The sequence below is a fragment of the Cebidichthys violaceus genome, unplaced genomic scaffold, assembly GCF_023349555.1.
Source record: "Cebidichthys violaceus isolate CVI_PGR_0920_01 unplaced genomic scaffold, fCebVio1.0.p SCAF_7, whole genome shotgun sequence".
Classification (NCBI taxonomy): Eukaryota; Metazoa; Chordata; class Actinopteri; order Perciformes; family Stichaeidae; genus Cebidichthys; species Cebidichthys violaceus.
In genome coordinates this window covers 11,547,361-11,563,913 of record NW_027176927.1, presented here as the reverse complement: position 1 = coordinate 11,563,913, position 16,553 = coordinate 11,547,361, and the positions used below count along the sequence as shown (strand labels likewise).

Below are 16,553 nucleotides of genomic sequence, written 5' to 3'. Positions count from 1 at the left end.
TCAAAACATCAATAATGCAACCGAATAATGACAATGACAAAACTAGTTTCCAGGATATCCAAGGCATGTGTGAACCGTTCTCAAACCAACCACATCAATTCTCATTATCTAGTCCTGCCCATTACCCTGAACACACACACAGGCTTACACAATGCAATACTTGTGACAGTGTGTGACTCTTTGTATTCTGAAAAATGGGGTGTATTGATAGTTCATTAACCAGCTCATCACACAGAATGTCCACTGTTGTCAAAACACTTGATGCTATGGACATGCCTAAGCACCTTATACCAAAGGCTCATCTCTAGACATGTTTCAATGGTGCAATGGCCTACACCTTGCTTATCTGTCCTGTGAGGTAGAGTGAATTTACATAACTGAAAAGGATGTTTCATACAATCTCTGTAAATTAAAATCTGCTTCGCCTTCCATTAATGGTGATGAAAATGGTGGAAAAGGCAAACTGCCATGTCTGCGTACAATTCTGATAATAAAGCCTAAATGTCTGCGCTTGCTTTTAAAGGGCAGAGTGTTCTACATTTGTAAGATCAGCGTAACTCATAGACAAAGACCACCAGCTTCACCACAGCCAAATGGTGAGACTGACATCCTCACCCACATCAGCCGTTACATTTAGTAGAGGAGCATCATAGTGGTCAATTCAGCGTCACGGAGCTTTAGGTCCCACAACGGGCATCTCCCTGTGGCTGTTACGTTCTCTCTCACATTATTTATTTCCCTTTCCCTTTCAGATTCTTCCTCCTTCCTTGCTCCCTCTCAGGCCTCCTTCTGTCTCTGCTTCCTACTCCATCTAGTTCTCCATCCATCCCTCCTGTGGCTTTTCAACACAGTTGTGTTCCAGACAAACCATCTGGTGCACTTTATTAATGACTGACCCTACCTGGCCTAGACATCGCCTAGCTGCCACCACTTGCTGTGTGTGTATCTGTCTGTAGGTCTGTGTGTATATATGTGTGCAAGAACAGGTGCATGCTGACTGATGATGTGATGTTGTGGGCAGCTTTAACCACCTAAGCAGGTGTACTGGTTACGGGGAGCCTAACATATTATTCGGACTCTCTCTGTCACCTTTTACTGTTCTCTGCACAAATACTCACAATTAACTTACATTTAAACATAAAAATGAATAGTGAAAATCACTATTGGAAATGCAGGATCAAAATGTGGTGTGGTCTCATTTTAGGCAAAGAAAAATACAATTGTTAAAGATTGTTGTGATTCATAGTGACTCATACTTAAATAAACTAGCTATCAAAATGATTTCATATGAACAAAAAGGCTGATTTGGCAATAATATATTTCAACAGGAACAAGCAATATGTGGCATTCTGACAATCAAAGAGCTGCTTTTGGAATAAAGGATGGATGTGTGCTGTCCTCCAAAGGCTGATAACACAAGTCGGATAAAACAGATGGAGGAGAAAGAAAGGAGAGGGGAAAACCCGTAAGAAGAAGAGAAGCAGTGATGTAGTTGTCCAGGGACTGATCCCTCCAAGACTCACTCAGCTTCTCCTCAGAGAATGAAGAGACAGGAGAAAAAGAGAATGACTTATGAAGACGTTCCACTTGAAAGAGATGTGTCAGTACTTTCATGGTAAAGAAGGAGAGTGCAAATGCAAGAGGAGATAGAACATATAGTATATTGTATAGCATAATGGTGTGGTTCAAACTAAAGAAAAAAGGTAAAAAAAAACATTTCAGGATGAGGAAGCATGATGGTGGTGATGTGTTTAATGTGCTTCTCTCTCCTTTACCCTGTCGCTTTGTTACACTCACCTTTCAAACAATAATGGCTTCATGAGCTTATGATCGTTTTGTGTGAACACAAAACTGCTGTCCATGGAAGAGAGGATAGCTGCTTTGTAAAAAAAAAAAAGTCATAGTATAGCATGTCAAAAAAAGTAGAGTCAGTAGAGTTTGTCAAAAAAAGTCATAAAAAGTCAAATTATAGAAAGTCAAAAAATCGCATAAAAAGTCAAAATAAAAAATGTAGTGAAAAAGTCATAGTATAGTATGTTGAAAACAATCCATTGTATTTCATGTATAAAAAAACAATATTGAATGTCGAAAAAACATAAAAAGTATCATAGTGTAGTTTGTTGAAAAAAAGTCACAGTATATATAGTATGTCGAAATAAGACAAAAAAGTCCAAATATAGAATGTCAAAAACATGTTATAAAAAGTCAAAATATAGTATGTAAAAAAAAAAAAAAAGTAAAAAAACTGAATATCGAATGTTATAAGAAGTCATACTGTAGTATTTTTAAGTAAACAAAAAAGTCATAAAAAGTTTAAGTATAGTATGTCAAAATATGGTCAAAGTCGAAAACAGTTCATCGTAATTCGTCAAAAAAGTCACACAAAGTCATAGTATAGTACCTACCATAGTATCTACCTGGTGAGCTACAGCAGACCACATAAAGCCATGGGGGAAGAAAGAAATCAAAAATCACAGTATAGCATGTTGGAAAACATCCATTGTGTGTTAAGTGAAGTTAATTGTGCCTTTGTGGCCACATCATGACAATCACATCTCTATAACTTTCATACATTGTCAGCTAAATTTAGCCCAAATCCTATTTGTCAGATGAATGGTAGTAAAGCCGTGTCTACACTCACCATGTGTGCTGGTACTTGCTCCATCTTGGCAGCAGGTGTACCGGGTCTGGGGTAGAACTGGTTGATGAAGAGACTGGGGAATCGATAGAGGTTCACCAGGTCTACAGTCTCTTGGAAGTCTTTCTCCGTCTCACCAGGAAAACCGCAGATTAAATCTGTAGCAATGGTTACACCTGGGACCCTAAAAAAGGAGCAGAGAGAGAGCATTTCATCAAGCCATGTAAAACAGTTTTTGAAAACTGGTGAAAACTTCTGCTTAACTTCTGGTGTTTCAACAAAACAGCAAGATGGTCGTTGTATGATTAGCACAACCCTTCTCTAGATAAAAGTTCACTTCAAAACAATACTAGAGACCATCTTGTGATTGGATCTCACCAACCCCTTCCCCCACTACCCCACTACTCTGACCACACCCATCTTCAAACGCAGTCCTTATTTTGATCTCAACTACACACCCATAAAGTTTCGTGACTGCATTGTGTGATGCTATCACTGTGACAAAACATAACCTCCAATTACTGCTTGATCAATTACCTAAAATTACTGCTAAGTAAGTATTTTCCCACTGTTGATACTTGCCTTTCCCCATGGACTCACTTAGCCAATCATACCCTGATTAGCAACCTTTGCTACCAATCATAAGCTATTGATAGTTGAACCACTGGTACATTGGATTAATCGTAGCCAGTGGGGTGTTGGAATACATGTATTGATTGGTTCTATGTATTGTTTGAATTGACAGCAGTTGGATGGCTGGCAAAATTGCTCCAAGACTAAATTATGGATGTCTGTCAGAAACCCATTTATCTCTAGCGTACATACTCCCCATTCCTAAGGAAATGCATTCTGTTTTGACATGTCGGAATAACATTTCAATGAGTATGTCTGTTCATAAAAGCATTAAACATAATCTCTGATTGCTTAAGTAGATGCAAATTACCACAAAGAGCTAATTTAGCAGTATGACAATTTTGAAGGACAGAACACTATTCTAAGTTCAAATAATTTGTGACAAGCTGGCACTCCAATTGACTGTCTTTTGAGGATGTATTCATTTTCTAGAGTGGGACTAATAACCAATGCAGAAATATTTGGAAACTATTCTTAATACAAGCCCGCCAAGCCATTGATAACCTGCTTTCTATAAAATATCTAGATGAAGTGGAACAGGAGAGGCACTGGAGCCTCTTCATGTAACGTATTATATGGAAAACTGTCTGCTACAGGGAGCCATGATCCCATTAGTAAGAGAAAACTGAACAGATTTCCATTGAAAGATCTTTGGATAGAATGGAAGAGAACGGCCATAGTGACTGAGTTAAGTATCATTCAACAGTAATTTGGGCTTGCTTTTTTTCTATAAACTTTAATTTGTATCTTTATTCTTGGCACTACTTCTCTCCTCTCATCAAATTCTTAAACAAGAATCTCACCTCTGATGTTGTAATTCCTTAACTGTGTATGTTTCTACTTACACAAAACAAAAACAGCAATGGAATGAAAATTATGAATATGAAGATTTTTCTATCTCTTGTGAAAAATCCATGAGAACTGTAAGACATTAAAACAGGAAGGAAACACACACACGCACGCACACACGCACGCAGGCAGGCAGGCAGGCAGGCGCGCACACACACACACACACACACACACACACTAGCGACAGACCGACAAAGGGAAGGACAGCTCAACAAAGACATTAGGAAAAGAGTGGAAAAGACATTTTCTCAGAAATCGAACAGCATTTTTAATTACATTAACTTCCTGCATCTGCACCCCGATGATAACCTCTGACCTATTGATGAGATCCAATTGGCTTACGGTCATTAATATTAACCATCGGCTGCAGGCAGAGGCATCCTTGACCTCTACGATCTGCCTGACAATTACTCTATGGAAAAGAAAAACTAAATAAATCAAAAACAAAAATCTGTGCATTGAATGGTTAAATTGATGAATACATGAATACTTTCCTATTTGTGATTAAAATGTACTTCTTGAATCTGCCCCCCCAAGCAGTGGTTCTAAACCCCTTGAGAAATGAACACAAAATACACTGTTTTAATCCTTTACTTTGTTAGGTAAACAAAGGACTATTTGCAGCCTGTAGGCTTTCTACAATAATTAATCAAGTTAAACGGCCTGAGAAGGGAAAGATACGATTCATTTTTTGGATTCCCTACTGTGTCGATGTATACCCACATTATGGTCATCAGTAGGTAACAGGTGTGCGGATTAAGTCCAGAAGCCATATTAGAGGAAATGTGCGCAGGCTATCGCGCATAAACATTAACATAAACATTCTTCTCCTACAGGGATTAAAGGAAAGTTAACTCACATTTATTGCTATTAAATGTTCATGTCGCAAGAGTTTAAAACATTGATAATAGACTCCCCCAAGCCATTTAATAATGACAGTAGGAGGGAAAGTAAATACAATTAGTAATGTCAACAAACAAGCACATTTTTTTCTAGCCTCAATAGATAACGTTCTGTTGCATCTCCCAAGGGTTGGCATATCCAATTTGCAATGGCCCTTTGGTGGTAGTAGTGGTGATGAGGTATACCGTAGGTAGCCAGTGTGTCCTATTCATTCTTGCAGAAGTACTAAGAAAATGTACACCATTACTGGGGAAGGCGAGGGGTGCAAAGTAACACATGGAGATAGAATACTGAGAGAAAAAGCCGAGAGAGAGAGAGAGAGAGAGAGAGAGAGAGAGAGAGAGAGAGAGAGAGAGACTGGTGTGAATTGGCTTTTGGGGATTTTCTTGGGGTGGAGGCTAAAGGGGAAAAAAAACATGCGCGCACACACTGTCATTTTGACACCTCTGTCTCTCCCAGATCTAAGGGTGATGGAGGTGTGATGTGTGATACTAATGAACAAGAACCACACTGATATTCTCCTTGTTAAAATGAGAGAGGAGAAATGTATCAAAAACAGAGTGTATGAGAAACATGGAGAGGCAAAGATACAGGGACAGAAAAGGAGAAAGCCAAGAAAGATGACAGATGAGGTGTTAGCTCAACTTGCTTCTAATTAAACCGAAGCAGGAGTCGGGCTCTTCTTGAAACCTAGAAACGAAAAAACAAGCCTAACTTAGAATGAACTTTTGTCACAAAGTACTCAACAGTTTAATGGCCAATGAGATTTGAAGCATATTAATTGATCCTATCCAATGTTCAGTAGTGCACATATACAGTTTTGACTGCAAAATGTAAGATGCAATATAGCCACATTTCTGTATAAAAACAGCACACAAACTGTATGTGGGGCAAAACAGAGAAATTAGTGATCTCACCACTAAACAGGGAACTGCAGATAATGTAGATGTAGAGTAACAAAAAACACTGATAGAGCAAGATTGGACTCTTTGTTGTGTGAAAGGGAGATTAACAGACAGTATCTGTCAGGTGAGATCGTGTCTGGTATGTCAGGCCTGGAGAAAGAGTTAACAACAATTAGTATTGATAAAGAAAGATATCAGAGAGAGAATTCTTTATCAAAAGACAAACGTGGTGTTACATCCTGTAAGAGGCAGAGAGCATCCCAAGAGTAAAGCTTAATGCATAGACTGATATGCACTTCAATAAAGACAAAGAAAAAGACAGCGTGCCAAGTTCAATCAAGACCAAACAAGAACAAAAAGAACAAAAAAAAGGTTTCGAACTGTGATAAAAAGTAATGTATGAGAAAATGTAGCTCAACATTTTATAACAGGCAGCAGTTAAATGAAGAATATAAAGGAAATCCTCCAACGTTAATCACCTTCAATGCATCTTAAATGTCTGCTTATAGAAGCTACATTTAATTAGTTCTCTGTTTAACAATGTCTGAGACTATGACTGATCTGTTTTAATGGAATGTAAACTAATGTCCGTGAATATGTTAAGTATATGCCTCTATGATGAGTGACAGAAGGAGGATGGACCCATTCATCAAAAGCTAGCAGTCAGTCACTAGCCTCTTGACTAGCGCTGCGCTTCCTGTAGCTACTTCAGAGTAAAAAGACAATACGGACCCTGAACTCCCTAAATTATAGAGATAATCGGGCAGGAAAATAGGTGTGTGTGTGTGTGCTTTGTTCATGTCATTTCTCCTCCTGCCCCATTGAAGCACATCCCTTAAGACAGAAGCCTCCATTAGCCTTAATGTGCTTCTAGTCTGAGTTAGCATTTAGACAGGGAGAATGTGTTCATAAGAGACTAAAGTCGTTTAATTAAAACTCAAGATAAGCACACAGTCAGTCCCCCATCTGCCTCAATTGGTTGAATTAAGCTTCATAAAACGCACCATTGTCTTCAGCACAATTATTATCAACTCTTTGTTTGCCGAGGCCCCAATACGTGCATGCATGTGCATATGACTTCCCCTGTAAACACAGCCATCCTCTTCATCATATATTCAAAATATGTGCATGTGTATGCAAACGTGTTGGCAAAAACAGATGCTTGTGAGCGGCCCCCGTGATAAGATGAAGGCAAGACCATTGGGACAGAAGAACCCTGAGAAACGACAGCAAGGGAAAAAAAGATTAATGTGGCACGGAGGTGTACAGAGGAAGGAGTTGGGTGGAGGAATGGAAGGATTGAGAGTGGAAGAAAGACAATCTGGGAAGGTAAATATTTGCCTATTCATCTGTCGGAAAGAGACCATGCAACCCATCTGTGCTGCAGTGAGTGCGCTGTGTGTGTGTGTGTGTGTGTGTGTGTGTGTGTGTTCTCTGAAATGTTAATGTGTGCCACAGTGGAGCCGCTGTGGCGTAGGAGTCGGACGGTGAAGGGAAAGAGAGACGTGGGGATGAGAAGAGACAGGAAAAGATGCACTGTGGGGAGATTTGTTGTAAAATGTTAAAACTTTGGGTGGTTGCTGTCTCGAGGAAACTCAATAAAATCTAATTAACAAGTGATCCGACGGCTTTAGAGCAGCAGCTGGGGTGAGAGTGAAAACAAATTCTATAAGGACAAGTTTCAAGATCCACAGCATATTGTGTGAAAATTATCTTCAAGTCAGACATAATCAGTGCTTGTGCAGAGATGCGCGGTGGGGTTTTCTCATAGGAGCCATCGGTCCTCTCCAATACCAACATTCACGGTCAAGTCCTGATGTCACAAAGGGTTAAAACATGTTTTTGACTCTCACCTTAAGACTGTCTACCTACAGTGCATTAATCTGCCTCAATGGTACTGCGCAATCCCATCGATGAATTGTTGACAGTTGCTTTGCAACCCATTTTTTGTTACACCGTTGGAATAAAAAGCTTCTTTTTTTTTTTTTAAATGATCAAAATAATTTCCTCTGAATTATGCAGCAGCACAAAGTGGTTTCTTCAAAATGCTGCCAATAAGTCAGGGGCCTACCAGGTCTCACTTAAAATACTTGAAACATAAAGCTGGCTATACAAAGAAATCATCTATACAACAGTCTAGTAGAATGGATTTGACCCTGTGAAGTCTGTAAAATATCACTCTCTCTAATACACAATATGCAAAACAGCAGTTTTAAAAGGTCATCCACAATTTCTTTTGCGGCATTTTACTGAGACTAAACTTTGTGATCAAAACCTTAAGAACATGCACGTAGTCTTAATGTTCATCATTACTGGTGCCAGAAATACATTCAATGAAAAACTGTCTGTGACATTCAATAAACTGTTATCCAGGTCACTTCTTTCTTGGTTTGTAATCTGAATGTGTCTTTGTTTATTCGAAGGTGTGATATTCTACCCTCATCTACATGTGTCTCTCTTTTTTTCCTCATTTTACTTTTGCTGTGAGAGTGCTATACTTTTATGTCTTTCATTATTATGCAATCTAAATAATAAAATCATCTAATGCACACGTAATATATCTATACCAGAAATGATTCCCCCTGAAGGAGAGTCAGAAGGAACCTAAGGACGGGTGAAGAACAGGGGCACTTGTGAGGAGTGCGAGTAATCACTCAGACACTTAAGTGTTTGATTTAGCCGTGGCAGCTGTAGGTAATGGCACTGTCATGTAGCAGCTCAATTTACAGGGAGAGAGATAGAAAGAGAAAGAGGTGTGCTTGGTTATCGCTCACTTTCCTCAACCACTTCCACCATCAAGGATGAAGGAAGGGACTGTCACAACTGGTTGAGGAGGAGCCAGGTGACTGGCCAGATACCAGGAGGATTTCAGACAGATTCAAACTCAACAGCCAAACAATGGTTCTCACTGTGGCTCTTATCAGCGACTGTGAAAGTACTCTGGATGGCTAAATGACACTTACCATGACCGAAAAATCTTTGGAAGGGCTATTAGTATAAGACGATGTATACACTTTCTGATGGTTAATAATCATAAACACAGATGTTCTCAATGAGTAAACAGTTAAAAATCAATCACCATATAATGAGTATTATAAGCAATGAGTATAAGAGGCAAGTTGGTTGTTGCATTCTGGCATTTTTCTCAAAAGTGATTCAACGACTGAATGTGATGCAAAAGCCGACTGTTGTATGCCTGAGAGTAGAGAAGTGACAGACAAATGATTGGTTAATGTTAAAATGAGACGATGGCTTCAGTTGCTGTCAAACTGTCAGAGAGACTTTCTAAACCTGCATCTCTCGCTCTCCTTAAATCCCAGCTTTCTCACAGTTTATCTTGTGGGTTTAGAGAGTGGAGTGTGAAATGTTTATTTATTGAACTTATCCTCAGGTGAAATCCTAACATGCATAAGTCTCCTTCTAAGCATTGCATACTTTGCAATCTTTCTCCATAATTTCTTATTAATTAATATTCATCACTAATGGGGATAGATACAGAATATTTGGAAAAAATAGCCATCAAAATGTCTGGTGTCCATGTTATGATTATCCTTTTTTTAACCGTGTTTATTTAGGCAAAGTCTATCTCGTCATCTTTCCAATAGGTAAACAACTGATATTGGACAAAAGTCCAAATAGTGTGTGTAAACATGTTGGCTGTGCCGTTAGTCCATTAAGTGAATACCAAGTCATTTATCTCTAAACCTGCGGTGCAAAATAACCTCCGTCTTCCTATGTGGCGGGTCATTTGTAAAGATCGAGGTGGCTGCTGGGGGAATGAATGGACGGCCAAGTAAATAATGATCCCACTGGAGTCATCAGTAAACTTTATCATTTAATGAAACAGCCTGAACACAGCCGAGCAGAACTGCAGTTCAATTTAACACACACACTTACACATGCAGACACAAGCATACTTCATTAGCCTTGGAGAAGGGTAATGAGAACACACACATACACATTTCATTAGTCTGAGGGAGGAGTAATAAGGGTGCACACACACACCACAAATCCATTCACTCAGTGATGCACACGCAGTTACTTTATACACACACACACACACACACACACACACACACACACACACACACACACACACACACACACACACACATATATCTTTGACTAAGAAGGGCTGCAGTGCAAAGGCATGACACTCTTGAATGTCTAGCCAGGCGTTAAATGGACTGTACCTTTGCACTTTATTTCAATTTAAGCCAACCTTCATTGACATACCCACAGTATGCGATTCATCATTCCATCCCGCTGTGTGACCTGCACAGATATGAATAACATCAAAGCACCAGATAAATGCTGGACATAAAAGCCTTACCTGAATCGAATAATTGCTATGCTTGCTTTAAGTGCCAGCTTTTTGGTGCTTTCTCTATCAAGCTGCTCACCTGAATAGAAATGTTGCTCATTACATAAATTGCTAAAACAAGGAGCTACTGTACTGTAATGCTCTTTTGTACGGAGACAGATATAAGTGGATGGTCCAAAATGATAAAACGTTTTAGTAAATAAGTGACTTTTTCAAAGTCAAGATGGCCAAAAATGGCAAATATTGAAAATGTTTCATAGTTAAGGGGTGTTTAGTGACCGTTGGGCTCACATGCTGCAGCTGCTTCTCCAGTTGATAGGGAGGCTTTGCTTGGCTAGCAGGTCAGTTAGGAGTGGTCTTTATCAATGTTAGATACAGGTATGCCTAAAAAAAGACTTTTTTTGAAGAGCAGTAGCAATAGAAAACCAGGGCGAACACTCTGTTATGAGGAAAAGACTTGATTTATGGAGAAGTTGGTAGTTTTCCGTAAGACAGGTAATTAACTGACTAATTATTTTTAACTAACTAACCATTTTATGAATCATTAAGCTGACAGTCACTAGAGCCCAAGAACAGCATCATATGGGCTTTTCTTGAGAGTGAGGAAGAACCTGTCAGGGTAAATCAATTAGTGCCCCTTTGATGTGTGGTTTCTCCAGGAAAATGAGCTCCATCAGAACAACTTTGATACATCCGACACGACAATCACTCTGACATTGAGATGACTATCTTTTCCATAAAGGGAATTTTAATTTTTTATTCACTTATTAAAAAAAATAAATCAATGTGCAATTTTTGCATTTCTCATTCATTGACTAATCACCAAAACAGATAAATGAGATAATTTTAGTAAACAAGCTGAGTGACTGTATGTAAACAATAAAGAGAATATTCTCTATCTCACCTCTTAAATGTCACTATTGTTCCTTGAAAGACTGTGTGCAAGCACACAAGAAGCAAGCTTGCTTATGCTATGTGTCATCACAAATAGGATCTTAACTCTTTGTTTTGCTACAGACAAAAACAACAAAGTAGACTTATTTGTCCAGCTCTTTCTTGTACATGAGTATATGATAGTAAACTGTACATAGTGTATTAAGGTAGGACAGTAAATGTTTGCAATAGCCGTTAGAGATATTCCTCTCCGTCTAAATGCCTTGGGTTACAGAACTGACTATGAATATAACTTCATATAAAACCCAAGGGACACTAATAGTAGACAAACTGAAATGGTACGGGGTAAGAGGGCATTCCTCAGGGTTTAATCACTAACACTGCTAAACATTACTTCACCCTCAAGCTTACTATTTTGGCGGCAAATTTCCCTCGCTGTAGACGACAGTGTACAGGAATTTAGAAACACACACCCACAAGGCAAAAGCTTGCCGCCAGTGACAAACAGATTATAGTCCATCAACTGTGAGTGAAACTGTGGGGTCGAAATTAAGCTTTGAAGGCAGGATGACTCAAACAGTGAGCAAGAGAAATATTATGTGACGCAGACGGAGGAGAGAAAGCGCTGAGTCAGACGTTGAAACATGACCGTGTTCTTACATGTAGTTTCAGCTGACCCTGTGTATGTGTGCACAGGGTGCAAGCACTCAGAAAGTTAACACTTTACTGCCTTGTTACATGCACGACCGTACTCCTAACCATGCATCCATACCTATTTAGATGTGGGTGTTAGCATTCTAAGTCCAACATCTGTGTGTGTGTGTGTGTGTGTGTGTGTGTGTGTGTGTGTGTGTCCAACACCTACACATACTACAGGCTTTTCTAATCAAACAGAACCAATCTCTGGTTGCTTTTAGATAAAGGTTTTTTCCGACATGATTTTTTTTTCCTTCTCGATAATTATTCCGGTATGTTTCTGTATGTTTTATGGAGCCTCATTTAATTTATGACCCATAACCCTAAAGTTTCACTGAAGCTTTGAAATAGAAGGTAGAATAACCTGAACAACTGAACAATATCAGATCAAACAGTCACAGGTTCAAGGAAAACTGATCTCATACAGTTTCAGTTTGTACTTGGCGGAGTTTGCATGTGGGGGAAACAAGTCAATCTGCTTTCCCATACTAGTCTACAAATATTAAGCAAATAGAGAAAATGTGTAACAAGTGAGGAAACTGTGGTAAGTCAAACATGGAGCACAGATAACCTTGAAGCTCATGAGGCAAAGCAACATTAAAGCATTTCATTGATAACAATGACAATGATAAACTATAGTCAGTTAGTAAGAGACAATATTGACGAACCACTTCTGTGATGTTTGACCAACTTCACATTAGTCATGAAAAAGATAAGCTGATCATGAACAAGAAACCGGAGTGAATAATAGCATCTTTTCAACAATGTTAGCAGTGTTTTTGACTTGAAATTGAACGGGGTCAGAGAAGTATTATGGGGATAAAGTTCAAGGGAACAACACCTTGTTCTCTCTTAATTATTCTGGCGGGGTGTGTTTATGGGTTGGATTGTTTTGCCACCTGCTCTTTGAGGCCACCGGGAGGCATTGAGTTTCCCTGCTGCTCTGACATGTTTTGAAGACGCACGTCAGATAGTTTGTTTTTAAAGCGCTGGTATCGGATCAGCACTCGGTATTGGCCGGTATGCAAATGCAGGTATCTGAATCGGTATTGGGAAGAAAAAAAACTGGTATCACAACATCTATCAGAGCAGTAATGGTGCTCCATTTGAGTGTGTGTGTGTGTTCTAATCTTTCTAAAGACAGGAAGGATAGCTTCTGTGGTCTGGGAGACTTAATAATAAATTAACACTACTTAATGAAGGAAAAGGTAACTCCTGTAATTATAGTGAAGCTGTACATATCCTGTGTGTGTGTGTGAGAAAGTGTGTTTGCGGGTTGTGGAAAGGAAATGTGGTAATCCAGAGTGTCAATAAAACAGAGATGTGTTAGGAACTGCCAAGAGTCATTATCCACAAGCCGTTTCTCTTTCTAAAGTGCAGACACGCACAAACACACACACACCTCAGTGTCAACTTGTTGTGAAGGTAATGACTCGTGCTTCCCTTTTGTTTAAACGGAGCCAATCGACAACGCTAGACTTTCTGGCACATAGAGCCAGGTATGTAGGCAGGAAGGCTCCCTCCCTCTGTCTCTCCTTCCTGGATTAAATCACTTCCACACACAAACATAAACAGGCAGCGTAAAGGAACGGCATAAACAAGCAGACACTGATATGTGCAATTCCCATAACTATCTGGCCAGTTGATTTGTGAGATGTATACGTAATACACACATTCAATTTGCACATTGTTATACAACAACAGGCTTCATCTGTGCGACTTTTCTCATGTTCACAAAAAAACATGGACGTAGCTTTAAAGGGGCGACACCTACTTGCCATTTCTTACCGTGATTGGTCAGCTGTGTGGTGGGGGGAGGGAGAGTAGTCAGGCTTTGAACTTTTTCATATTAGACACAACTGTTTCTGTCACTTTCTACATGTACAAAACTATGAATATCTTCCAAGAAATATCGTCTGAAAATGTGTTGTTTTCCCCATTATTAAAACAATATTGAGTCTCCCATCTCTATATGACAGCTAGACTTTTACTTTACGTCCCATTCGGAACAACAACTAACAGTTGTGTCTTATCTGCGCTGAGGCAACAGTCAGTCCACAAAATGCATGTCCGTATCTCTTTTTAAATGGATGTTTTATGTTTCATTTTTACAAACATTTTCCAACAAACAAACACTTGTATATTTTGTATTCCCGCAGAGATGTTTGCCCTTTCAATTCAATTCTTTTTTTCTTGGAGTTTGGGCTTTGGGGGGGATTCCTTAAATCCAAAGCTCATGAAAGATAACACATTTTCTCCATTCATTAAAAGCCTTCTAAAGCCCCTTTTCACACAGCCTGTTCAAGGCAGGAATGTTGCACCAGTATTCCACATCGCCGTTCTGTATAAAATGTCCTGACAGGGAATGATGGGACAGAGTTGTTCCGCCGTTAAGCCGGAAGCAGCGGCAAGTGGGATCACACACACCAGACGCTGTTGTGTGACACACCACGCTACTTTTGGTCCCGTAATGGCAGCATGTTATATAAAATAACATAAAATAAGCAGGTGTAGTGGCAGATCTACATTACAGCAGAACTACAGAATCTCTGTGTAAAAGAGGCTAATTAGAAGTGGAGGTGGGTACATGAGGTACGTGTGGAGCTGAGAACTTGGAAATCCAATGGAGCAGCTGACTGGTGAGTTTAAAAAACTGATGTTTATGTGTGTGAGATGTTTCCTTTGCATGTGATGACTAAACCAGGCTGTTATTCTAGATGCATGGCTAAATTAGGGTTTGAATTTAAAGACTGACAAACCGTTCACTGCTACATTTAGTTTACTTTCTGATCAGCTGGAGGGAAAGCAGGGCTGATAGGTTGGGAAGTCCCAGCATTGCGGCAGGTTTACGCGGCAAACCTGTCTCGTTCGCCGCTCTCTCTCTCTCTCTCTCTCTCTCTCTTCCCGCCTCTCTCTTTTCTTTCCCTCTCTTTTTACCATCACTTTTTCTGTTGTTTTTTGTATTGCTTTTTTTTTTTTTTTTCCAATGCCTCAAGGCAGCTGCCGCCCCTCCCACTAACTATTCCAGTGAAACATTAGCCCTGGCTGAAACCTTAAACCTTTAAGTGCATGAGTGTAAACCAACTACGGTGTGTCTTCAACAACAAAGCGAGAGACTGGCTCCAATCTGCACACACACAGACACAGTGTAGTCACGCTACTGATGCATGTGTCCTGCCGTAACCCATGGAGGTTTGATATAACAATGTCACTCCTTGTGACTAATAGATATGACTCACACACACACACACACACACACACACACACACACACACACACACACACACACACACACTCTCAGACGGACAGACACAGAACACGGTCTTGGAGCTGTTTGGAGAAACTGTTGCTACACTCAAGAGAAACGGAGACACGCACACAGACAGAAAGTTGATCATCAACAGTCACAGCGCTACTCTGCCAACACATTGGACATTGCAACACACTACCAACATATAAGAGGCCCTTGATACCAGGAAGCCTAATCGATTAACGAAGGTTTTGTGAATCAGATATTGGAAAAACCAAGTCTTTGTATGAATTAGTTCTGTAGGTTTTAAAACTCCATCCAAAGAAGTTGTAGTAAAGTAACAATAATATGAACACCGTTTTCCATCATACAAAAAGAAACAAGCTGTTCACATGGAACTATGCTAAAGGAAGCATGTGTCTAATTCTCATGGTCACACCAAAAAGGATAACCTTCACCTAATGCAATGTGATTATGAATCATTTAATCACTTATACAAGTCTTTAGAGTGTCTAAACATTGTTTTTGCTCTGAATACAATATTGTGTATTGTCTTTTGTTTTATTGCTTTGAGATTGGATATGAATAATAATTCTGCCACCTCTAAAAGAGACACATGGCTGTCTACCACCATAAACCCCAGGACTATGTGATACGGCCATGACCAGACAAATTCAATGGGACAAGTTATTCATTTATGGGTAACTTTGGTATTTTTCTCATGTCTCATGACTAGTATACAACACAGTCTGAAATTAGTCCAGTATTGAGGGGAAGCGCTATGGACAGCAACCGCTGACTGAGTACTATGTAACGCTGCCAGGGCAAACTGGTCGTTCACATACACTAAAAGTTCTTGTTCTTGTCACTAACGAGCTCTGGTTGTTGTTTTAAGTGTCTGACATCTCAAGAAGAAGTCTTGTTCTCAAATCTCGCGAGACGACGTGTTTGCTGGAAGACAAAGGTGGAAACGCGAGTGCTAGCCGGGCAGAGTTTGGTGTGTCAGAGTACAGAAAAAGTAACTTAATGTAATCTAAAAGATGTGCAATGTCATAAATGAATATATAGATTATTTCAACGATGTGGATGAGGTCTTTGAAGTCGATAAACTGTATTTATTGGAGTTTTCCTTGAGCGGGAGTTGGGCAAATAAACAAACAGACCAAGGTAAGGAAAAACGTTTTCATTTCTCTCAAGGGTGCTTTCCATACGGTTGTCAGACACTAATAAAACACAATAAAGGATCAAGAGCCAGATTGGAACCCACCAATATGTGAATACAAAGTATGAATATTAGCTCTATTTATCACCAAGACGTTTGACCAGTTACACATTTAAAAAATGCGTGAAGTGATAAAATGTTCATTTCACTTTACAGATAAAAGCTAGAGCTTTTTAAGCTCGTAAAATACTTATAATGTGCTGAAAATCAAGAGAGCGGCCAGAGACACGGCTCTCTGT

The 16,553-nt window shown here is 39.5% G+C and overlaps 1 protein-coding gene across 1 annotated transcript in view; it reads right to left on the bottom strand.

Annotated features, from left to right (window-relative positions):
* cdkal1 (CDK5 regulatory subunit associated protein 1-like 1) overlaps nucleotides 1-16,553 on the bottom strand; it is a 213,284-nt gene that overhangs the window by 61,167 nt on the left and 135,564 nt on the right. Inside the window, exon 11 of the mRNA XM_068736267.1 lies at nucleotides 2,642-2,822. Within this exon, the coding sequence (XP_068592368.1) occupies nucleotides 2,642-2,822 (181 nt within the window). The remainder of the gene's footprint in view (nucleotides 1-2,641; nucleotides 2,823-16,553) is intronic.